This window comes from Buteo buteo, chromosome 24 (assembly GCF_964188355.1).
Source record: "Buteo buteo chromosome 24, bButBut1.hap1.1, whole genome shotgun sequence".
In the NCBI taxonomy this organism is placed as follows: domain Eukaryota; kingdom Metazoa; phylum Chordata; class Aves; order Accipitriformes; family Accipitridae; genus Buteo; species Buteo buteo.
In genome coordinates this window covers 2220889-2245507 of record NC_134194.1, presented here as the reverse complement: position 1 = coordinate 2245507, position 24619 = coordinate 2220889, and the positions used below count along the sequence as shown (strand labels likewise).

The following is a 24619-nucleotide window of genomic DNA, read 5'->3' as shown; positions in this document are numbered from 1 at the left end:
TGAATTGGGGCACGAATCAGACACGCTGAATTTGGCATTCCCGCAACTGCAGCAGATGGGGCTGGAGCTGCCCCCGTGGCACTAACCCTCCTGTGCTGGTGACTGACAGCAGCAATCAGCCTTTCCTCTGTGCTTCTTGCAAGTGTTGCAAATGGTGTTGGTGAAGCATATTTTTAAGTGACAATATATAACGTGTGGCTTTTGCGCAGGAGACCTCCCAGGAGCTCTTGTGGGCAGGGGGTTCTCATGCAAAGCCAATGCTCTCCAAGCGTGGAGGTCTGTCGTCTTGTCTCTGCTGCACGTGGCGTGGTGACCCCAGGCAACGCAGTCTGCTGGGGGCTTGGTGGGTATGGACTTGGTGGGTATGGACTTGGTGGGTATGGACTTGGTGGGTATGGACTTGGTGGGATAATTGAGTGCCTGGAGGGCTAAGAGTGAAAATAAATGCTTATGCAATGATCAGCCTGCCAGACCTGTGGGGTCACGAGTAACGGTTGAGTCATTTCTCACCCGGCTGGTGAGATGTGGAGCGAAAGGAAAGGATAGATCCATATTAGCTGTAGGGAAAAGAGGATATCCAAGGAAGCAAATTCTTGGTTCTTCAGGCATGGCCTTACCTGATGCCCACAGGCACTTCTGGCAACACTCCTGCTGCAGTAGCATTAGACTGCACACTCCAGTTAGGCATGCTATAGAGACGCGTTGATAGAAAGTGGTTTAGACTAAATCTACACTGGCTATACAAGCATTTTTACTGCCACCTCCCCAAGCAAGACAGGGAGTTTTCAATTACAGAATCGCAAACAGCCACACAGGACGCACCCTGATTTATGCATTAAATACCAGGAAAAGCTTAAGTTCTGTTTGTCGCTTAGCAGATGGTGACGGTTGCTCCAGCATGTGAAATATTTCATGCCTGACACCTCAATTCAGGAAATAGTGGTTTGTTCAGCAGAGGTGCAGGAGGCAGCAAGTTGTTATCAAGTATAACATTAGCCTTTCTCGCAGTTTTTCTCGATTTAGTGAGTTTGTTTTCCAGAGCAGAAGGCTGTACTGGACTCCACACAAAGGGCAGTGGTGTAGCCCAGGTGGCACGTGCAGGCTCGGGACACCCGCCGCAGGGGACACGTCCCAAGCGCCAAGCTCGCGAGTGTTTTGTTGGGTTTTTGACACCGTAGCAAGTTCGTTTTCCTGCAGGGCTGGGCTTGCGTCCTGCAGACCTCAGTCACTGAGTTCCTGTTCCTCAGACGCAAGGTACCTGAGGTTTGCTGAACCGCAGCGAGTTCATTGTGAAACTGTGCCACCGAAGTGGCTCCAGCCACCCCTGCGTTGTTATTCTGTAAAGTGGGGCGAAGTCAATCCCTTCCCCTTAGCAAGAAGTCGGGAGGTAAGCGCAGGGCTGTGCTGAGCAGATGCTTTGCCCATCCCACGGCTGGGAGGGCAGCGGTGGGTTTTCTGCACCATCCTCTCGATTTTGAGGAGAGAGCCGTGGTAAGGACAACACCTGGCTCCTCTGTCTCACAACTTGCCGGGTCCTGCACTGAAAGCAAAAAGAAAAAAGTTAGAGGACAAGCATCTTCCTCCTCACCTTTACAAGAGCCATGTGAAAAGGTCATGGAAATGATGGAGCGGCTCCTTCCAGCCAAGGGCTCCGGGGAGGCTGGAGCGCAGGTCCCCGCTGTCTGCCGGCATGGCTGCTCCCACCGCTTCTGCGGCTGCAGAGACCTAATTTCTGAAGCACTTGGCGTGGGTTTGGCGAGCACTGAGAACCCAGGAGAGTTGTGGAGCTGGGGCATTGCAGGTCAGCTGGGACTCTGCGCAGGTGCCTTCAGCCAGCCCATTTGAGACGGCCAGGGATGCAAAATCCCTGCAGCAGCCAAGCAGTGAAAGGGAGCTGGTTGCTAAAAGGGGAGCGTAGCCCACCCATGCCTCTCCCACAGGGTGCAGGACAGCATTTGGCAGTTCCCAGCGTGGCAGGGAAACACCTCTGCTGCAAAGCCATTCCCACAGCCTTTAAACAGGGCTCGGAGTATAAGTTACTCTTGTTCATGGCAAGAACCTCCCCCAGGGCAGTTAGCCGGTTTCCCTGAAATACAGAAATTTTGGCTGACTGTAAGGTACCATGCAATGCGTTCACGTGGCACAGCATCAACGCTCCAGCCTCAGCACTGGGAACAGTCGGGCATCAGCCGTGAGGTGCTGTGTGCGGCTCCCCGACCCAGGTGGGGTCCTGCCACCGTCCCGCTGCGGGGTTCCAGCTGCGAGGGCTGCAGTCCCTGCAAAAGGGGCAAAAGCAGAGTCATTCCTGGGGAGAATGCCTTGCAAGGCCACCCACTCAGCCTGGCTGTGCTCCTCCATGGCAGCAGGGGATGGCACCCCGACGTGGAACACAGAAAAATGTTTTGCCAAGGCTTCCTCATACCTATGCACAGTTCGAGGGCTGTCTACACTCCCTAAGCCCTTGATGCTCGTGTTATGTAAAGGCGCGTGCACTGTAATCAAAACACTGCAATGAGTTGCTTCTCTCAAGATGCTAATGAGGTAGAAGACTTGCTACCTGTTTATCATGAGTAAAACCCCGGAGGAATGTCAGCTGGGGTCTTTCCCCTGCCGAGCTGTTCATCAGGGATGGGGATGAGGGGCTCAGCCTGTGCTTCCAGCAAAGCTCTCCATGCTTCTCCATGAGGAATTGCTGTTCTGAGGAAGGGGAATTTTCCTGAAGACGGGAATTATATTCAGGCTTTGCCTTGGCTTTGCTACCAGTGCATGCACGTGGCTTTCATGTGCCACTACCTGTCTCGGAGTGGAGGTGCAGGAGGTGTTCAGCTGCAGGGACAACATCGGGTTCTGAACTGTTGGGATGAACCCAACAGCAAACAGGGTCTGGGAATTAAGGCCCAAAATGTAGTCATCTTTGCACACAGCTGGGCAAGGGTATAATCTAGGTGGGCCCAAACCTTTTAAAATCAATGGAAAAAGCTCTTGTTGCCTTTAGCTCTAAGGGAAGATAACACTAAGTCGGCTAAGAAAGGCCAGGTTCGGTAATAGTGCCTTAATTAAACACACCAGCAATCTGAAATCTGGTCAGTCACAAGATGTAAATTAAAAATAGGTCCAAGAACATACCTATTCATTGCTGTGGGTTTTTTAAATCCTCTTCCTCTTGTTGATGATAGCTGTCCTCTCCCTGCCTCATGGAGAAAAAGCCTATCAATGAGACGGGCTGATCACCCGTGCATGGAAATTGTGTGTGTAGCATCGGTGAGCAGTGCTGGTTTGGACGATTCCCCTGGAATAGCCTGGTAGCATTCTGCATGGCAGCTGGGAAGCAGCTTGTTTCTGATGCAGCCAATTGTAAAACATTTACAGCTCTCGTGGTTCAGATAATATTTTGTAGGCAGCATCTAAGATGCTTTTGCTATGGCTCAGATGCAGCTGTTGATTGTTGGTGTGAGCTTGATGGATGTTATGCATTAGTGGATACAAACTACATGAGGTTTCTTGATGTGATGTGGCTTGTGCTGGGATTTTGGCGCGCAGCCTGAGATGATACAACCATCACATGAACATTAGGCAAATGAAGCACAGCTTTGCTGTGGACCCAGCCTGCACTGGGTGAGCTGGGACCTCGTTGTGGGGTGAGGGCAGGAGCCATGGCGAGCTATGGGGCAGAGCAAATGGTGGCATGAATCACTCGCACCGAGGTAAGTCGCCCTGGTACACCCCTGGGAAAGTCTGTCCATGGGCTTCCAGAAGTGTGGGGTACGGCACGCAGAGCAGGAGAAACCCCAGCGAGGGTCTTCCAAAGCTGATGGCAAAGGATTGCTCCGGACAGGAATGGCAGTCGCTGGATATAATACTGAATTATTATTTCCGTGTGAAATGTGTATATGCTAACATGGTTCACTTGCTGATTTTAAATAATGCCACTGGTAATCTATGCCATCACCCTCCAGGATTTTGTAAAAACATCCTAAAACCCAGCCAAAAGGCTGGGAACTGGCCAGCATAGTCCACACTCCGCTCTCTACTCCCTCTTCTTTCTTCAGCAATGAAGTTTGTGAAAACAAAGTTGTACCTGTCTGGACTTGGCTTCCCAATTAACTTCTGCCTGAAGACTGTTGGTGAAGTCTTTATAGTATTTAGATCGTGACAGAACAAACAGTGAAACATATTCTTGCAATGCAGATGTTAAAACTGGGCACGTTCAGTGTTTATGCCTGTGGTTAGCCTGGGTCTTGTTATTTAATAGCCCTGCTTGCAAATAGCTAATATGCGTAATGCTTGTGCTAGATTAATTTTGAATTAGGGCCAGCATCCTTATGCTCTTTTCCGTCCTTCATTCTCTGTGCTATCACTGCTAAACCACTGCATGCTTGGAGAGGAGCAAAACCTCCATCTACTTTCCAGTTGCCCAGAGCTCCTCAACCGTTATCCTGTCTTCCTCCCAGTGAAACCTGCCTTTTAATTATTCCCTCGCTTTTGTATTTTTAACCATTGCTCCATGCAAACAGAGAAAACAAAGTCCTTCCCCTTGCCACTGTCTGACGAGGCATCTGTTTCTGCTAAGGCAGTCATGTAAAGCTGGCGAGGTTGAATTCCCCTGGAAGATCCCCAGAAGCTGCTGCACACATCTCAGCTTGCCCCAGCGTTTCTGTGCTTTGATGCTGTGGCCACGTGCCTGCAGCGTAGCGTGTCGCAGCCGTGCAATGGGGAACTGTGCACAACAGGCAGTGTGAAATTTCCTATACCGAAATAGGCTGTGAGTTCATCTGTGATGGCTGAGCATCCTCTGTGCAGGGATCGACAGTCGTCGTCGTTCAGGGTGCTGTCTAAGTATCCTGTACACAGTATGTATACGTGTTGTATAAGTAACGCGCGTTGCTGCTGTTCTGGCCCAGGATCCGGGTGCCGCTTGCCAGGGAAGAGCCGCCGGCAACCTGATGTGCCACCAGCTCAGCCTTCTCCTCCTCTCTGGTTTTTGGCAGCTGAGGAGACACTGGTGAGCTGCGAGAGGCAGGTCTGCGCTGCGCGGGCTGTGCTGGGATCTCACCCCTAACCCAGCCTGGCATCCCTCGCCGGTGGCTCCACTGGCAGATGACAGCGGCTGTGGCCAGCCGTGCCCAGACTGGCCGGGTACCGACTGTCAGGGCCCTCAGAGGCTTCACGGTGAAGTTTCTCTGTGAATCGTGAGCAAAATGAATGGGGCGGATCATCCTGAAGGTGAAGAGGCTGAAGGGAGCCCGACCACTTGCCTCAGCTGTCAGGGCAGGGAGAGAGGCTGGGTCTGCTGTCCTGTTTGCTCCTTGCAAATTGGATTCCTTATTCCTGGAAATCTCCTGATAACCCTTGTCTGATGCCTATTCCATCCATGCATTTGTCCTGACTTTGTTTACCAGCCTGATATACCAGAAGGGATGATTAACTGCCTTTGTACTCATGCAGAGGCAGACCCTGGAAACTTCTGGCACCCGAGTCCCAGCCCGCACTGGTTTGGGATGGGGGGGTGATGAGATCTGCCCCCCTTGCCCACCCCCTGGTCCTCATCATCTCCTAGCTCTGTGGCTACAGATCCTCCTGGCTTCCCTGTCCTCCTTGTTACTCCTGTCGCGCTGTCTGTGGCTGGGCACTGCTCTTTACCTTGGTCAGCAAGGCAATTAGTGGAATGAGCGTATGATTGCCTGTGCCTGGCACCGCCCAGTCCTTAATACCGTGGTTTGACACCTCTGCTTACATCCAGCTGGTGACCAAATACATCTGCCAGCAGGATGAGCAGGTTTTCTAGGTTTTGGGTGATTTTTGGCTTCTGCTGGCTCAGGTTCATGTGGCCTGTGAGCGTTCAGCTCGGTGGCAGTGCGTGCCATGCTCTCGTTTGAACTCTGGAAGGGGCCATGGGAAGATTTCCCCATCCCTTCCCAGCGGCTCGGGGTGGCCACCCGCAGCCCAGCGTGGCAGGGAACCACACCGGCTGAATTTGCATCTTGACGTTATTGGAACAGAAAAGACCAAAGGTTACAGCAGAGTGACATAGTGTGCAAGTAGCTTGAGCTACGCACAGCGTGCTGCCTGCATGAACGTGCTTTTGTTATTGTTTGTTTCGCACATGGGAAGGCTGGGGAGGGACGGGGGTGATTTTAATAGTGAGAGAAATATTGAAGAGGCTGGGGAAAATGTGGGAGGGAAAGGAGCTCTGAAGTGCAGTGCTGTGGTGGAAGTGGGTACAGAGTCGACTGAAGCACTTGGTGTAAGAGAAAATACAACTTAGATACAATTTGTCCATGAAAATGTGACTTTCCTCCCTTTCTAGGGAAGACTTTTCCCCACCTAACTCTAAAACTGACTTTTCTACAGACAATACTTCTTCCCTTGGCCCTCCCAAGCCTCTGGGAGAGGTTTCTGTCCTGCAGAAGTTTCTGTCCTCCTCGTGTTGTATGTACAAACATGAGGGGGGAAAAATGGACCCTTGGGGAACCAGAGAGGAGGAATGATCCAGCACAACAGCAGAGAAATAATGTTTGCAGTCCAAGATATTTGGTTGCTATCTAAGCAATAGTTTGCCTTTGCACCACAAACAAATATTCCACTATTTTTTGCAGTTATAAATTCATACCTTTGGTCCGAAGCACTGCTATCCTTTGTAGGTGTGATACCGTAAATCATGTGACTGCCTGGAAATGTGTCCAACTATCAGGATTCAATCACGATGGCAAATAAAGGTGAAACGCTAATTGCAGGCTCTGCTGCCTGGCTGGCAAAGCTCATGCAAGGTGCCACCGCTCTGGGCAGCCAAGAGCAAAAGGCTCCTTTAGGCAGCACCTTTAGGTGGTGAGCTGCTCACAGGTTGCCCCTAATGAGTGATTAAATTACAAGCAATGTGCAAAGCAGACCACAGGGGAGGAAGTTATGCTCCCCTCTAATTATGGAAGGGCATTTTAACAATCCATTTGGACAAAGGTCAAGGGAAAAGCAACAACTCTCTATTTGTAGGTCAAGGGTTTTTACTAGGAAAAACTGCAATTAACAGATGTGTGATATCCTTGCCTCTGCAGCACTGAAAATCTCTATTGGCAAGACCAAGGTGGTCGTCTGCCACCTTGGTGCAGGATGCTGCAGCAGCAAAATCTGTACCTGAGTTGCTGTAGGGCTTTCCCAGGTTCAGGTTGTGGGACTGTTTCTGAGACTGTCGTGTTATTTTTCAGGAAGTTTTGTCCTGTTGACATCCTAAAGCTCTAAAACTGAATAAGGAACATCTTGGATTTGTTTTTACATGGTTTCAGGGTCTGCAAGTAAGCTGCAGCCAGCGATGGTTTAAGTATGGTGGAAGTGATGGAGAGCCTCTGCTCAAGCAGCCTGCCAAGCCTGCAGGATTAGCTCCATTCATTTCCCAAATGATGACTGATACAACTGCTTTTTCTTTTCCACCATAGAGAGGTGATCTCTATTTTTACAACAGTTGCATTGCCTGTAGATCTTTCTCACCGCCAGGCAAGGTTCATAGCACAAGAAAGAACTACTTGCCCTTCGAGCCCTGCCCATAAAAACTTTCCTTTTATTGCTTTCCCTGGGTTTGGCAGGGGTGAGCTCTCTCCCATGACCTGCTCTCCTGGTATGTAATTACTTCCCAGCTCAATGTAGCTGTGTGCATGTTAAAGGTGAAAACAACTCTTACTCCGACACAGGATAGCCAGCTGAAGTTTACTGGGTATGAAGAGCTTGATTAGGATAGGCAAGTGCAGAAGAAGTCAATGTCAAGGTTTTAAAACTGTTTTCATTGCATAGCCTATGCAGGAGGTTTATCCTAAAGAGCTCATGATGCTCCTCTGGGTACAAGCAGCCTAAAGGTCTCCTTAGTTGGCACTGGGAGAAGAAATATCGATTCTAGAAACCCATCTGCCCCGGAGGTGATGGAGGAGCCAGTCAGGCATCGACACGGTGCAGCAACCTCTCAGTCTCACTGGGGTTTGGCAAGTCACATCCCTCTTGAGCTGGAGAGCTCAACTCTGCTTTTTTTTTTTTTCCCTCCTCCCAAAGAGTTCAAAACAACAGAAACAACAACAAAATACTTTGAATTTGGCAGTTACTCACCCAGTGAAGCAACTGGATGGATAAATGTCACCCTGTCATGGGACTTCACCGCTTTTCAGTGGCAAAATACCTAATGTGCAGTCGGTCAGGCAGGTACCTTGGCGGGTGATGAAGGAAAGCATCTCTTCTGCCCTGGTAAAAACACACTTGGAGCGTGTCTGTGGTCCCTGGGTGACACATACTAACTGCTGTTTTCTTCTGTCCTCAGATCTTGGTCAAATCTTTTTATCTGTGAGAACTTAAGTGCTGGTTTTTTGTATCTGAGCATAACTGTGAAAAACCTGCTCCTTTTAATGCATGAATGGACGGATTAATGTCTACCTTATTTTTAGCACTGTTCGCATCATAGAAAGTTTCCCTTCTCTCTCCCGCCTCCTCCCCCCACGTGTGACAAACTTGCAGCAGTTCCTAAACAAACCCGATTTCCCCTGGTTGTGTCGAGGGCACTGAGCTGGTGTCCCTTCCCGGGCGCACAGCGGTGGCTCTGGACCCAGCAGCCCCACGCTCTCTGCTTGGCAGTAGCTGCTGCTGCAGCTGGCCAGGGCAGAAATCTGGTCTGGTGGGTGATTTCTTTGCTCGTGCACAAAACGTTCCTGCTCTAGATCTGCATCGGGGAGTCGTGCAGGATTTTAGGTGGGTGTGATCCGAGGCAGCCGTGGCCCTGGTACCCAGGGGGGATCCTGGCTGGCCGGATCCCTTCCTGGGAGGTGGACCCTTGGGGCAGGTACCCTGCCAGGGATTGTGACCGCCGTGGGGGGGACAGCAAGGACATCACCCCCCCAGGCTGCCACCCACACAGAGCCAGGATGAGGCGTAGGAAGCTGCGCTCTGCCTGGTGCCACCTGGAAGGGTGCTGCCTGCCGCTGCCGGCTTTGGGCTGTCTCAGAGATAGGGCCAGTTAATGACTAACAGGCACCGCAAGAACCCTGCCCAGCCTCTCCCTCCCCGGGCTGCCCGTCCACCTTGCTGTGCCGTATCCAAACTGTGCTGGATTTGAGACTCGCCACCACCTGCTTCCTTATTTTTTCCCTCGGTAAACCCCACATCTGTCCCCACGTGTGTGCCGTTCGAGTCGCAGCGGAGCCTCTGCCAAAAGCGGTAGGAAATGTCTGCTGTGTTCCTGCCCTTTGAGTTGGGTCTTCCTCTCCCGCAGCCTGATATTCTGCTCGCTCTTGCTCAGTGAATGAAGTTATTCCCCAAAGGCCATCGCGACCCAGCTTTGTTCAGTACGGGGGTTTTCCAGGCAGTGTCAGGTGCTGGTGGCTGCAGCTGGAGACACGTTCCCTCAGCCACACTTGTCTCCCAGCCCAGATGATGCAATGTCAGACCTTTCCAGCCTGAAATTATGGCAAATGAATAAAATATACAGGGGAAAACCAGCTTGCTTTCCCCTTGCCTTCTGAATTGTGCATACACTTTCTTTTTAGGCAAACTGGAGTTATTTGGCTAGGTCTTCACTGCTGTTATCACAGAAGCTGGAAGTGTTGCTGATAGGGACATCCATAGCAGGGACTTGGTGGTGCATAAGGTTTTTTAATAGCATAGCCTTTAACCCTGCTGTAAGTTAGGTCTGACAGTTGCAGATGACGGCAGATAGAAACCATCTAGCCCACACGTGCACAGGACCGGGGCTTCCCTTCCCAGGACAAGCAGGATTCCACCCATCAGCTGCACTGGCAGGGGGGTGGAAAACAAGAGCAAACTGTACTAAATTCCCTGTGCTTTCATGACTCATGAAAAAAAAAACCCTCCAACTGTCTCTGTCACATCTGTTTGGGTATTTTCAAAGAATCCGGAATGCATTCTCAGAGCTCTCCCATGAGAAAAAGTAAACATGTCATATATAAAACATCTTTATTAAAACAAATATACAATGTGTTATATACAAAAATAAAATGTACATGAAAATAGTCTATAACAGCTTAGTGATTTGATTCCTATGTATTACACACAAACTAGAACCTCTTCCACCCTGCACTCTCCTGCACACACTGGCCCAGGGTGGGTCTGCAGGGCGTTACAGCTCCCGTGACTGCGTACAGTACTGTAGGTATCCTGGTAAAGTGGTAGAAGGGATCTCAGAAAGGCATGGTATAAATAAAGAGCTCTGCCCCATCAGTGCAAAAATTGTTTCATGCGGCAGCTCTTCAACTATTATATGGAAATAGATACAGCATGCCTACGAGCAGGTAACATCGTGGGTCTGGGTAACTGTACTATGTAGAAGCAAAGCCTAAACTGAATTTTCACATTTTATTGGTCTAAACTATTTACACAGTTTATAGTTGAAAGATCTGAAAGATGAAATACATGATGGAGTAAATCAAAGAAGAGAGGGCCAATTAGTGCAATTTTTCTAAGTATAATGACAGTCGTTAAGCTCAGTATCACCAGTGTTGCACAAGTAAGCAGCAACCCAAACTAATAGGTAAGAGACTCATTTGCAGTGTCTCTCCTAAGCACTCCATGGGTAAAGTGCTCATCACATCTCGCGCCGGGAGGATGGTAACGTCCTCCCCTGGCCTCTGGCACACGGTCAGTGGTACCTGCCAGGTCAGACCCCACAGCACATCAGCAACCCCCCAGCAAAAGCTTCACCTCCGAAGCAATGACAATGTGCATACTGTGGCTGAGCATCTTTGGTGCCAGGAGTCCTGCTAGTGAGATGGGAGTCCTTTTTTTTCTTTTTCTCTTTTTTTTTTTTTTATAATGGAGTTTTTCTTGCTAACCTTTTCAGGTCTAAAAGTTAAACGGAATATAAAAGCTATGGTCTTTGTTCAGTCAGTAACAAACAACTTCTTCCATTTTCTTCAGGCTTGCCAAAGTTTCTACCCAAGAGCAGTTTGTGGTCAGAGGAAGCCAGGGCTTTACAAGCCACAGGGAATGACTTGCATGGTAGGTCTCACTGTCTCCAGCCAGGAGAAGTCTAGACTGCTTTTCTGGTCTAAGAACCTGAACTCCAGCTCTCCTAGACAAAATAAAACAAGAATGAGTACTGAATCACATACAGCAAGAGCAAAATAGTGTATACATGTGTGTGTATATATATATACAGAAAAAATATATCAAAAATTGAAAGATTTCTCAGATGTGAGTAAATACCTTAGACTAATATTTTGCTAAAATACTTCAAACGCTCTCTGTTAAACAGTCCTGTTTAAGCTATTGCTTGTGGAAATTCTTCAGTTACATTGCAAGGAGTTTCTGAAAGCTGACATAACTTACATGTGTATAACCCTAGGACAAATCTCTAGTATGCTCTTACCGGAGGCATTTTTCACCTTTTCCTTTTTATCAACAAATTCCTTACAGCCTTCCAACAGGCTACTTGGAAATCTCAGAACACAGGGATGTGTGAATCCCCTATTTGTTTTGCTCCCTTCCAATTAGTGTCTTGCATGAAAACCCTCATCTGCATCATCCTGTGGCATTGACCATCAGGGATAACTGAGAAGTCTGTACCTGAAGTTGTGTCGATCTCCCCATCCTGCTCCTTGTAGCTGTAAGTGCTGCATATGCTCTGTGTGCCCGGCTCGTTGGTGAGAAAGCCTTTCCCCCCAACGCTGGTGGTGTGCCAATCTTGGGCTGGTTCAAGCAGCTGTAAGAGAATAAGGAGATGGTAAAAACTGCTCTTTTTTCTGTGGGTGTGATGTTTTATTCCTTCCCCTTAATTAGAAGGCAGGTAAGCAAAAAAGATCATATTATATCTCCTCATGCTATGTTATATAAAACTTGTTTTACTCCCAGTTAAAAAAAAAAGTTAATGCAAAACAGGGAGGGCTGGAGCACCTTCGGTGATGAAACCCCCATCTTATCAGTGGGATGAGCGTGACATGTCTGGAAACTCAGATTAAGCGCCACACGTCAGAGGTGGAGGGAAGGGCAAAATAAAACAGTTTAGAGAACCTTTGCAGACTCTAACAGAGCAACCTCTACTTCTAGGAGTACTCAATAGCTTTCTCTGACTTTCACATGAAGAGTAAATATTTCCATGGATGTGTCCTCTCCAGCTCATGTTTGCAAAGTAGCTGCCTTTTTATATTGAATTTTTCAGGCTTCCTCATTAAATAAGGATCTTGGATTACATAAGTGTACGTCCAGCTCATAGAGGACTGGATCAGATAGCTGCTTCCCTTCCTCTCTTGGTGCAAACAGCAACTTTGGCCAATTTTATTCTGACCAGAAGGGCTGGTTTTACCTTAAAAATCTCCGAATTTATTTCCTCTTCATCTTCGTCCGTGACTGTTTTGTAAGCACATAAAAAGAAGAGAAGAAAATAGACATAGATGTCAACCTTTCACACTTCTGCTTCTTCACCACACAACCCGCTTCATATTCTCTTGTCACAAAACACCACTACCTTCTACTTCCCCCTCCCTACGGATGACACCGAGGAGGGGCTCAGGGCTTTGAGGCAGGGAAGCCCACCAGCACCTCCGTGCCCCAGGCTCCCCACAGCCCTTCATCTCGGATGCTCTTCAACAAGGGCACGTTGGGGTGCAAGGCTCCAGGAGCTCAGATGCCTCCCCAAGAGTCTCCAAAGCAGAGCCCGCTTGGTACGCAGGAGCAAGATGATTTACCCCCAAGTGAAGAACCATTGGGAAGCATGGTGTCCTCCACTGTCACTATTGTACCCAACTCTGTCCTGCTTCTGGCATCTCCTCCTTCCAGCTGTCCCAGTCCCAGCCTCCCAGCTCGGAAAACTCTCCTCTTCTTTATAGGCTGACCTGTCCGTGCCATCGCGTTGAGCCTGCGAGACGAAGCCTGCCCCTTTGCCCACATGTGCAAAGTAAATGGCATTTCAGAGTCTTTCACCCATCAGCAACTACTGCAGGTGGCACGTGCCCCTTCTATAACCTGGCCAGTTTGGTAGCTCCAGACACCCAAATCCATGAAGTGGAGGTGTGTTTGTTTTTTCTACAAGACAACTCTTGCTTCTCCTGATCCCCCAGGCACCACTTCATCCCACTGCCTTGCCTCCAACTTGCTTCCAATAAACCAATGAAAGACCGGGGTAGGAAAAAAGAAATGCTCACCTTCCGAGGATGAAGCCAGGGGAGACACCTGGAGCTGGTAGAGGTCGTTGGTGCTGTCAGCCATGGTGATCTCCATCGGCGGCCTCCAGTCGGTCAGCGAGCCGCTCACCTCGCACGGCGAGAGGTCTGCGGGATGCACCAGGAGGAGTTGGCATTCACAGGAGAGACACAACCACCTCTATTTCCTCCCTGCCCGTCTCACGGCTCAGGCCCAAGAGTCATCTTTGTCTTTTGGCGCAGAGACTGTGGGTTTAGCACAAACGGCACTTTCCACTCTGCTCAGGGAGCTAAAAACTGAGTCTCACCTAAGGTGATGGACGAGCTCTCAACCTCCACTTCCTGCCCCGCGTAGTCATGAACGGTGTAGCCGCTGTGGTCATCTGGCAGAGGAGTGTTGGTTAGTCTTTCTGCCGACTCCTCCATCCTCATGTCTTCATACGACTACAAAAATAAGGGCAAAGAATGAAAGACTTGTCTAAGAATGCACAAGCTCCCATATGAAAAAAAATTAACCATGAAAACCACCAAAACCTCTAGCTTCTTCAGCTGCCTCTACAGACACATACCTTTCTCTTGCTCCTGTTTCTTGCCTCTCTTGAAGACTTTGACTTCCTTTCTGTTAAATAAAAACAAGACAAATGTGAGAAAGGGCTGCATGGGTGACATTTTAGGTGAGCGTGAGCTCTTGCAGCTTTGAGCCCTGCTCAGCAAGCTCTGCTACTGCTGTCAGCAGCAGCAAGTCCCAATTGCCTCCTAATGATGCCTTTAAGCACATTTAAAGAATTTGGGATAAAATGAACTGCTTGTACAAAGTGTTACCAATGGCAATAACCAGTGACTGACCCCAGTAGCACCAGTGCTATCAACAGGTCTGTTCTACCCCTGCCTACGCCAAGCAGGAAATTTAAGTGGTGTTTAAGCGCAGTAGTGGAAGCTGCGTAACCCCAGCTGGATTGCGGAGGGCTTACCTTTCTTCTGATCCTTTGTCAGGGGAGGTAGCATCCTGTAAACCCTGACAGCACTGGAGCCTTTGTTGATGCTTTTATCCTTCACTTCTTCGATGTCAGGCAGTGAATTCATAGCACAACGGAAGTTTGCCTTCCAGGTTTTCGGATCAGGGTCTTTCTCGCCTACTTTATATCTTCCTATAAATAAGAGATGGGGTGAGTGTTTAGACTTTTCAGTGCTAGTTCTTCCCACAAAAAAAAAAAATATTTTTTCTGTTTTCTCTGACATATATACTAGTAGTTAATATAACTAGCTGAGGTGTAAGTCAAGACAAAAAAATGCCGTGTTTGAGATATTCGTATAACTGATGGAAATGTAAAGCCAGTACAGACCTGTATGAATGGCCCAGCTCCGGAAAAGGCAGGCGTCTTTCTCCATGTCCCAGCCATGCTTAGCTGCATGTTTCCATGGGATTTGAAACATCATCTTATCCTGAAGTTAAACCAATAGAGACTTGAATTAAAAAAGAAGCATTGCGTGCCAGTTTGGAACGATGGCTTTAATCAAAGAATTCTCAGCAGCAGCTCAGAAACTTTATAAACCCTCTGCCCTCTATCTTAACTGAGCACCCATTGTTCCATCTGTTTTGTTCAATGCATACAAGACATTTAAGCATTCTGAAACTGGGAAGGCCACATGTGGTATGGTACAGTAGAGGTAAGCAATATTGCCAATTTTATCGCAGAATCATTTAAAAGCATTGCAGCTAATCTGTTAGTGTGTCATAAGCTACAGTATATTTTCTAGGTACACTTTGGTAGAGAATCCCTTTTTAAAGTTGCACATAAGACCCTGCAGGAATCATAAGAAAAAGATGTTCCAGCTTAAATAATCACCTCAGGCTGGATACGGAAGCTTCAGAGAAAAGAGACCTGGTTCAATAAGCCTAGTGATCTCACCCTGTGCTACAGGTACAGGGATGTGCCTTCCAGACCAAAAAATACAGTGTTTCTTTCAGGCCAAATCTTAAAACTGGGAGAAACTGGGAGTGTAACAGTAGCTACTCAACTGGGACAGGAGGTGACTTGGCTCAAGTGGGCAGCAGGAGCGAAAAGGTCCTGGAGTTTTCTTGGTTCTCTCTCATGTTCAAATTGTTTTTATTTTAATTTATCATTTTCCTCCTGGGAATTTTCCCAGGAGAAAAATGGAACTACTACATTCTGTACTGACCAGAGCTACCTTTTCTGAAAACAAAAATAGTTGTTTTTTAAACATAATGCTTGCAAGTTTTCTCCATGTCCTTATTTCCTTTATGATCTTGACTTATGTTTAGTGTCCTCCGAGAATAAGGATGATTAATGATACAGAAGTAATAATAATAATGCTAGTAACAGTAACAAACGACCCTCACCTTGTTAATCCATATCAGTCCTGGTATTTGATTGGAATTAATCTGCATTTCCAACCAGGGCCTCATGCGCATTCTTGACACTGGCATGTTGTCTATGAAAGAAATAACAGGTCAGCAAAAAACTCATCGCTATTTTAACCATTCTGCAATGTCACCCCCCCTCCCTGACCCTCTGTTCCGTCAGCATTACCACTAACACTATCGGTGCAACCAAAACTGCTTTTCCAGGGTCTTTAACTCTTTTTCGGTATCTTCCCCCTGCTCCTGGAGGGCAGCGCTTCCCGCTCTGCCCGGTGACCACCAAAACCACCTCTCGGCTTCTAAATTCTGGAATTGGGCTGCTCGGCTTGGCGTGGGACGGGGCAGCCCGGGAGGGGGACACCCCCCCCCCCCCCGCAGTTTTCCCGGGAGTGGGTGCGGGTGTCTCCCCGCGGGCACGGTCGCCTTCTTAAAAGTTTATTATTAATTAAATTGCGCAAGGGAGCGGGGAGGGGGCAATCTCCCCAATTAGCACCGCGACCGGCCCCGGCAAACAGCCGGCCCCGGCGCGGCCCTCCCAGCCCTTCCTCTGCAGAAATAATTTCCTGTTTGCGGTGGTTTTTCCCCCCCCCCGCCCCCCCCCAAGACAGACAGCCCAAGATTTCCCAAACAATACATTTCTAACTCTCACCAGCAACGAGCTCGGCGGTGGGACAACGGCCCGGAGAGTGCCCGCCCCGGGCTGGGGGGGGGGACAGGACGGGGGGAACGGGACGGGACGGGGGGAGGTCAGCCAGGGCTGCCCCCCGCCGGGAACGCGGCTCCGAGCCGCGGGATCCGGCCCCGGGGCTCGGCGCTGGCACACGCTCAACGGCGGAGCGGAGCCTCCGGCGGAGCCCGCGGAGCGGCAGCCGCGCCCGGACATGCCCGGCCCCGCGGGGGGGACGTGACATCCCGCCCGGTCCCGGTCCCGGTCCCCGTCCCCTCCAGCGCGTTGTATAAGGGACCGCGACCGCCGCCCTCCGGAGGGATGCCCGGTACCCACCCGGAGGCTGCCGGCGCGATGAACCCCGCTCCCCCAAAACCGCCTCCGCACGGCGAAAGCCGGCGCTGCCCCGTCTTGGCGACCAAAGCCGTGCCGTGTCCCCGGGGCCGTTCCCACGGACCCCGCGGGGCGCCTCCACCCGGAATCCCGGTGCCGTGCAAAGCAGGGGACGAACTCCGCGACGGGACGGGACGACACACACCGCGACCCACCTCGCTGTGCCGTGCAGTGCCTGTGCCGTGCCGTGCCGAGCCGAGCCGAGCCGAGCCGTCCGTGCCCGCCGCCCGCCGACCCGCCTCTGCCGCCCGCGGGGCGCGCCCTCGGGTATAACGCGGCGGCGCCCGGGATTCCCCGCCGCCCCGGGCCCGGCTGCGTTTTAACCAATCAGCGTCGCCGTGGGGGGCGGCCGCGCCTCCCATTGGCTACCGCCTCTAGCATCACTTCGGGGAAATCACGCTGTTGTAGCACCAGCGGCGCGGGGGGGGGGGGGGGGGAGGGGGGCGGGCGCTCCCCCCGCGCCACGGCCCCGCCCCGCGCCCCTCCCCTCCCCGCGCCGCCGCGGTCCTGCGTGGGTGCGGGATGCGCCAGCGGGGGGCTCGGCTCGGGGTCCTGCTGTCCCTGGCCCCGTCCGAGGGGCTCCCACCCCATCCCAGCCTGGCTCACATCCCCGCGGGGATCCAGGCCCCGTCCCACCGGGGGATCCAGTCCCCATCCAACCAAGGGATCCAGCCCTTGCCCCCCCCAGGGATCCAGCCCCTGTCCCCACCGAGGGATCCGGACTGATCCCACCAAGGGATCCAACCCCCGTCCCACCGAGGGATCCAGACCCTGTCCCCACCGAGGGATCCAGACTGATCCCACCAAGGGGTCCAGCCCCTGTCACCACCGAGGGATCTAGGCCCCATCCCACCGAGGGATCCAGGCCCCATCCCACTGAGGGATCCAGCTCTTGCCCCCCCCCCCGGGATCCAGCCCCTGTCCCCACCAAGGGACCCAGACTGATCCCACCAAGGGACCCAGCCCCTGTCCCCACCAAGGGATCCAGGCCCCATCCCACTGAGGGATCCAGCCCTTGCTCCCCCCCCAGGGATCCAGCTCCTGTCACCACCGAGGGATCCAGACTGATCCCACCGAGGGATCCAGGCCCCGTCCCACTGAGGGATCCAGCCCTCGCCCCCACCAGGGGTCCTGCCCCTGGCCCCACGGAGGGATCCAGACTGATCCCACCGAGGGATCCAACCCCCATCCCACCAAGGGATCTAGACCCTGTCCCCACCAAGGGATCCAGACTGATCCCACCAAGGGATCCAGCCCCTGTCCCCACCAAGGGATCCAGGCCCCATCCCACTGAGGGATCCAGCCTTCGCCCCCTCCCCCAGGGACCCAGCCCCTGTCCCCACCGAGGGATCCAGGCCCCATCCCACTGAGGGATCCAGTCCCCATCTCACCGAGGGATCCAGTCCCCATCCCACTGAGGGATCCAGCCCCCATCCCACTGAGGGATGCAGCCCTCATCCTCACAGAGGGATCCAGGCCCGTCCCACCAAGGGGCTCAGCCCCAGCCTGTGCTCCCCCTGCGCAGCTGCTGTTCACGCACATCCCGGGCAGCCGGAGGCAGCACGGTAATCCCACCGTGTAGAGACCCAAACTTTCTGCCTGCCCATAGCAACCCTCATAAATCTGGAAAGGAAATGCATGAAATGCACGGTCTAGGTGAGGCTCTTTTGAGTCGGGTGGGAGCTCAGCCAGCGGTCGGGCTGCTCCCACTCAACTCGCTGTGGAGTGTGGAGGAACTGGCCCCGGTGCCGCCCCCGAGCAGCCCAGTTCCCGTGAGCGCTGCCACGGGACTCTGGGTTGGTTCTGGCTCCAAAGGGAACGCTTTTGCTGTTGACATCAGGACTAATGAACAGGGCGGGCCAAAACTGTATTTTCATTTACTCAGTGTTAGCAGCTTGCAGAAAGGATGTGGTAGGGCCTGGAGTAGTAGGAACAGTCACGGGTGGTAGAAAGAAAGTCAATAGAAAAGGAAAATAGTTGAAGACTGTGAGTGACACTCCTGACTATCTCCTCTGCATTTATGCTTTCATGGCATGTAGAGGTCATTACACAACGAGTTGTCCGGTGTCAGCATGAGTCCTCCCAATGATGCAAGTAGATGTAAGGAGTGTGCTGCTGCATTCCAGTGTAGAATGCTCGTTAAGTGCATGGCTGGAAGAAATGGCTCGGTAGAGTCACCAGAGCAATTCCTGTGCACATCACAGGGGACCTAAGGCAGGGGACCGGCATGTGACACAGGTCCCCCCCTGGCCTCTGCAGACCACTTTTCTGGTGAGAAGCAGTACTACAGACACTGCCTGGACTTGCTCTGTCGTTGGTTTGAGAGTCTTGACAGTCAACGGGATTCCTCAACCTAGTTACAGCTGTAACGTAGTCTGTTTTCAGTGCTTTTCCCCATAAAGTTTCCAGCCGAGATCCAGTCTCAGTCACTTTGATGCAGGGGTTTAAGACTTACACTCTGATTTCACAGCACACATTTGCCATAGGTTGTGCAATAGCTTATAGTAAGAGATATACTGCCTAGCATCCGCTCTCAGTGTAAATGGCAAAAGGGCAATGAGGGCATTTTGCAAAACCTGGGAATGTTTTTTTCTCCCATCTTCCCCTGACCTGGGCTGTGTGTCAGGCTGGGCTGATCTGAAATAAGTGTTAGGAGACATAAAGGGTGCCCACTGGTATTGTCCTCTCCTACCGCTCACGGATGAAGCTGCCGAAGGGAAATGACAACATGATAGAAGGCTACTGAAATCATGGGCATTTCTCTCCAATCCACTGGATCTGGATGACAGCGAGATTAGATTTGCATCCAATGTCTTTAAGGTGCTTTCAATCCAGCAGAATATCAGCGTATTTTTAGTTATTTCCTTTTCAATACTTTAAAGGCAGGTTTGATGTCATATGCAACAGGAAGGTGTATTGGGAGAGCGGTAGAAAGATGCGTGGGCAGCCTAGACAAGCAGTGGGACACTATCACACTGCCTGCCTGCACTGCCAAGTTTTCTCCTTTTTTAACATAAAGATTAAAGAAAAAGCCCAAACTTGGATTTAACTGCAGAAAAACACCCTGTAGGTGTCCCGTGCTTTCTCTAAACTAATTTTTTTTGTCTGCTTGTCACTTTATACTGTGGTAGTATCCTCCAGTCAGATCTTTGTGCTGGGTGAGGCACCATTCACCAGTGAGCTTTCTGTGTAGAGCAAGATGTAACATACTAGGTAAATGAAACAAATAATCAAAGAAGGAGAGTGGTACCCAGAGAAGGTGGGGACAGCACTAGGACGTTTATAGTTCATTGCCTGCGAGGGGGCATAGGTTCACTCCTCGGCAGAAGATGTCCAGTAATCTAGAGTAATAACAGGTAACATAAAAGTAGCCTGAAAAAGAGATGACAGAAGGTATTTCAGGTTCCAGTGCAAATGTCATCTACAAAAATAGTCACAACACCTCTTATACAACCTAAATATTGACAAAAAAGATCATGCTGTTGTTCCTTTCAAGCTCCAACCTGCCACAGTTTGTTTTTACCCCCCTCAGCCAGCTTTGAGAAAAATGAATTCTAAGCTTCCTGGTCTGATGGGCCAATATGTGCATACACTAAATGCACCTTCAATACTTTAAGTGACTACATTTTCAACAGTGACTTGTTTGATATATGACATCAGCACTGTTATGATCCTTATGGGCTATTTATAGTCTGTATTATCATCAGGAATGGGCACCAGGCACCAAACATATAGACCTAGAATAGAAATGCACAAAGGAAGGTTAACAGTCCCAGCCCTAAATCATAGAATCATAGAATCATAGAATGTCCACTTCTTTCCTCTGGTTTAAACCCATACAGATCCTCCTCAGTGGAAGTTCATTGACCTTTATATGTATGTTCTGTCCCATATCTTCACAGCAAGTTTCGTGGAGCAGGATCTGCCCAAGCCGGGACGCCTTATGTTTGTTTGCTTCTTTGTTATCTCAGCTGAAACACGGAAAGAACAACTCGTCTCTCCCCGATGTTACTGTGTGTGAGGCTCTCCTTACGCTACGGTTACAAAGCCTTCTCCTTAGAAAACCAACTCCTTCCTCCCATTTGTACCACTACGCTAACAATCGTTTCAGCAGCAAGAATATGCACTTAAATTTGACATGTACTTGTATAAAAGTATGAACAAATAATAATCCGCACACCTGAAGGAGTCAATAAATGGTTGGCCATAAAACCCTTCTGCTCCACCCAGTTTATCACCCAGCAAGAATTTCCATGAATGCCAACATCTCTGATGCTCTGCTGAGTTGTAGCCCCGCTCCAGCTGTATTTCACAGCAGTCTTATCTTGGACACCTGCTTGGCCTTTTGGCTCTGAACACCCTCTAATGGTCCCCCTTTTTCATATTCCCACCGTGATTTGCCAGTTCTCCTGTTTTAATGGTAAACTGAGACACAGAGAAAGAGATTTCCTAAAATATTTTATCACATTTACCCGATCCAGGGAGATCCCAAGTCTGGGATTGTTTTCCTAATGCAGAGGAAATATTAATAATATTTTTATTTAAAACCAAATCAAATCCCCAGCTGATGCTCCAGCAAGTGTTATAGGTTATTCTATAACGGGCACGTCTCTGTTTCAGTCAGTAGTGCCCTGAAATAAGGTGCTCCTAGGAAGACTATTTCAAGTAACGCTAAAAAACATGAACTGCGTGGCATCAACTACAGAGCTCCTGGTGTAGCCTACAAGGAGGGAGGGTTATGAACTGGGCATACAGGCTCCGATGTGGTTCTTTGTTCCGTCTTCACTGCTATGCTTGGTTAAGCAGCTCAGGATGGCTTCGCTCCCGTACTGTATAAAGTAAATGCTTGTTAATATTGAACCCTGTGTGCTGTGAAATGGGCAGCTTCCAGCCAGCAGTGCTGTGTACCGGCCAGCCAAACCTGCTGCCTCCAGCTGAAGGCCCGGCTGCCTCCTCCCTAGTGACAAGCGGCACAGACTTTCTCGTCCGTGGGTACCCAGCCTGGTGCCGGGGCTGCTCGGAGCAGGTTGTTTTTCCAGCAGTCCAAAAGGAGCACCTTTTCCCACCTTCTCTTTGCGATGCTCTTCCTACCTCGCTCCTTGCAAAATTACCCTTGAGTGGGGATGAGACCTTCTGTGCGTTACCCCCAAGCAAACTTGTGAGGCTCCAAACATCCAGAAACGCTTTTCGAGGAGCTGGCGGCTGAAGGGGAGAAAACCAGCACACTCCAGTGCAAACATAGATGCAGAAGCGGCTGCTCACTCCAGAGCTGCATTAACCTCCAGGTAAGCATATATGCCAGAGCAGCAGCATAGGAGTCTATCAGCTTCCCGATAACTTCCCAGCCCGGGGCTCCCTTCCCAGCTGAGCAAGAGGCAGACTGCCCTTCCCTCACGGAAGGCGATGCTGCAGGAGCGCGTGTGTGTGCAGCGGGACGGTGCTACCCCGTAGCACCTCGTTTAGCGCAGGTACCGTGTGGCAGCCGATGCACTGGTCCTGCGCTCAGCCGGTGCTATACAGGAGGTGTGGATAGGGCAGATGACCCCCGAGTTTTAAATCCCTAAGGTGTCTTGGGGGTGAAAGAGCTTGTGCAATACAGCAAGTGTTGATGGCAGTCTTTGAAGATTTTTCCCTCCTCCCTGGGACTCTGAATCCAACCAGGGGAGAAGCTCCGCAATGGGGAATCCCTGCTCTGGCGATGGGGAGATGGGGAGATGATGGGGAGACGGGGACGGGGGCTGCCACAGAAATCTGCCTCTGGCAGCGAGCCCCGGGAGGGAGCAGAGCCCGAGGCCTGCACGCCGGGGCAGTATTTGAGTGAGGGGAGTGAACAACCACAGGATGGAGCGGGGGTTTGTGGAGGGGAAGATGGGGAGCATGGTGAGAGAGAGCCTCTTATCTGCTTCCTCGCGGCCCTGGCTGCTTCCTTCCATCGCTGCGTCGTGACCTTTCCATGCCCACCAGCGCTCAACAGTCCTTCCAGCCCCTGCTCTGCCAGGGTTTGTTCCTCCTTTCTACATGTTTTAAGGGAAACCTGCTCTAACGCAAGCCCTTTCTCATTTTCTCCCCCACTTGCCTTCCTCCCCTTTCCTCGTCAAACTCAGAAACAATTCTTTCTTTTTGGAGCGCCTAACTGGGGGATATAAAATGGGTGCGGAGCGTTCGCTGTCACCTGGGGAATGTCACGGTTGCCCGCTAACGAGTACCCGACAACTGTCACAGTGTCGTGCCAGTGCATGTCCCCCCTACGGGGTCTCTGGGCTGAAAGGGGTTAACGCAGAGCAGGCTTTTAAGGAGCAGAGATGGAGGATCACCCTTAAAACCTGCAAAGGCTAGCAACAAGAAAATAGCTGCTTCTGAGCCAGTAGCTCTGAGAGTGCAGGACTTGCTGCAAGCTGTTTCCATTTCTTATAAATGCATTTCTTACAAAAAGGAAGTTTGGTTGAAGCACATGCAGGAGAATGAATAATGTCATAAATGTTGAAACTCTGCCCAGATGGCATGAGGTAATACTAGCGAGTGCTCTGATCTGTGGGCTACAAACAAATATATCCTGGGATGGGCTGCTTACGGTTTCCTGGAAATGGAAAGACCTATCTCAGGACCTGAAATCAATTCAGTTCTCTCCACTGATGGCACGGTGAATTTTTAAAGTAAACCAAAATGAGATTCTTGGCTTGCTTTGGTGGGAAACAAGGAAATTCCAGGAATTTGACTTCTGTCCCCGGACTTTCCCTGCTCCTTACTTTTCTCTCAGCCTTGCAGGAGGACACAGACCTCTCATGAATTCTTTGCAAAGGAAAGTCCTGAGAGCGGCAGGCACCTGGCAGCTGTGACGAGTTTACCTAACGAGGCTGCAGACCTGCAGCAGCCTGAGCCTCCCTGCCAAAGGTCAGAGAGACTCAATCCTCTCCCGGCGCACACGGGAGCCAGCAGCCTTCCTCCCCCCGAGCTGCTCTGCCTGCCCAGCCGTGGGGCAGCCGTGGGGCAGCCATGGGGCCGCGCTGACCTGGGGTCCCCGGGGGTCCTGGCATCCCGGTAGCTAACCCACGTGAAGTCGAATGGGGAGTCCATTCATTTTACACTGCTGAAGTCCCACCAGTGCAGCTGGGGCTGGTATCAGCAGAAAACAGGTGAGTTGTGTATTAAAGATTTTTCTTTTTACATGCCCTTAGAGTATCCGTCTGAAGGTAATAGGTCCGAATGAAGCCCCTTGCCTAACCGACCCCTGAAGAGCAGGAGTTAAACCAAAGGGAGCCACAGCCTGCAGGACAAGCAGCGCAGTTGCGGGCAAGGCTGGTTGTGCTTCTTGTCCGGCTCCGGGCTGGGAGGGTTTTCTCTTTCCTGGACTGAGCAGAAAAGGCATCAAACTTCCAGCTGTCGGAAGGGGAAGGACCGGCCAGCCGAGCCAGCGGCCAGGGGCTGCCCGCCGCGGAGCGGTGCTGTGCCTCCAGCCCATCACAGGTGTCGGCAGGGTCCAGCTCGCCCAGTGCTCGGGCTGGGGGCTTACTGGGGCCACCACTGGCCCCCTGCCCAGCCTCCGCACCGAGCTCCTGCCTGCACCCTGCTGTCGCCTACCAGCCGAGCCTGGCAGCTCCAGCGTGCCAGGGTACCTGCGGGCACGGAGGCAGGGAGACCCTGGGAGCTTGCTGATGCTCTCCAGGAAAAGACATCTCCATCTGGGAACTGCAGCACAGGGACCTGCGAGTGTTTCACCTCGGCTCTGCCTCGGGAAGAACGTCAACAACCCCCGCTTTGTTTGAAATACTCCATCCCATCCTCGTGCAAAGGGGCCGCCAAAAAGGAAGCTCTTAGAGATGCCGAAAAGCGCTGTTGGGTTTGTCACGTTAGTGCCGTTAGGAGCCAAGGGACGGGAGAGCCGAGGCGGGACGCGCTGGGAAGGCGGCTCGCACCCAGCCTGCCGCCTCAGCCGGGACAGGTTCTGCTGGTGCGCGGCACAACGGGAGCTCTGGTTGTGCTGGCAGGCCTGGTCCCGGGCACTGGGAGGGGACCGGGTTGGCATCGAGGACCTCATAGGGCGACCCTAGCAAATAGTGA

At 51.2% G+C, this 24619-nt stretch overlaps 1 protein-coding gene across 1 annotated transcript; it reads right to left on the bottom strand.

Annotated features, from left to right (window-relative positions):
• Positions 1-9922: 9922 nt before the first annotated feature.
• On the bottom strand, positions 9923-16793 carry IRF1 (interferon regulatory factor 1). The gene is made up of 10 exons (XM_075056452.1): positions 16717-16793; positions 15481-15572; positions 14462-14561; positions 14090-14266; positions 13688-13737; positions 13427-13562; positions 13122-13247; positions 12284-12327; positions 11548-11683; positions 9923-11053 (listed from the first exon to the last, which is right to left on the bottom strand). The coding sequence occupies exons 2-10, from the start codon at positions 15565-15567 to the stop codon at positions 10953-10955; spliced, it is 957 nt and encodes a 318-aa protein (XP_074912553.1). The 5' UTR covers positions 15568-15572; positions 16717-16793; the 3' UTR covers positions 9923-10952.
• Positions 16794-24619: the final 7826 nt, after the last annotated feature.

Excerpts from the sequence above, each read along its gene's own strand:
- IRF1 (XM_075056452.1), bottom strand. The coding sequence starts at position 15,567 with ATGCCAGTGTCAAGAATGCGCATGAGGCCCTGGTTGGAAATGCAGATT. Across the intron at positions 14,267-14,461 it reads GAGCTGGGCCATTCATACAG|GAAGATATAAAGTAGGCGAG; the intron begins GTCTGTACTGGC and ends TCTTATTTATAG. Across the intron at positions 13,738-14,089 it reads GACAAAGGATCAGAAGAAAG|AAAGGAAGTCAAAGTCTTCA; the intron begins GTAAGCCCTCCG and ends TTTATTTAACAG.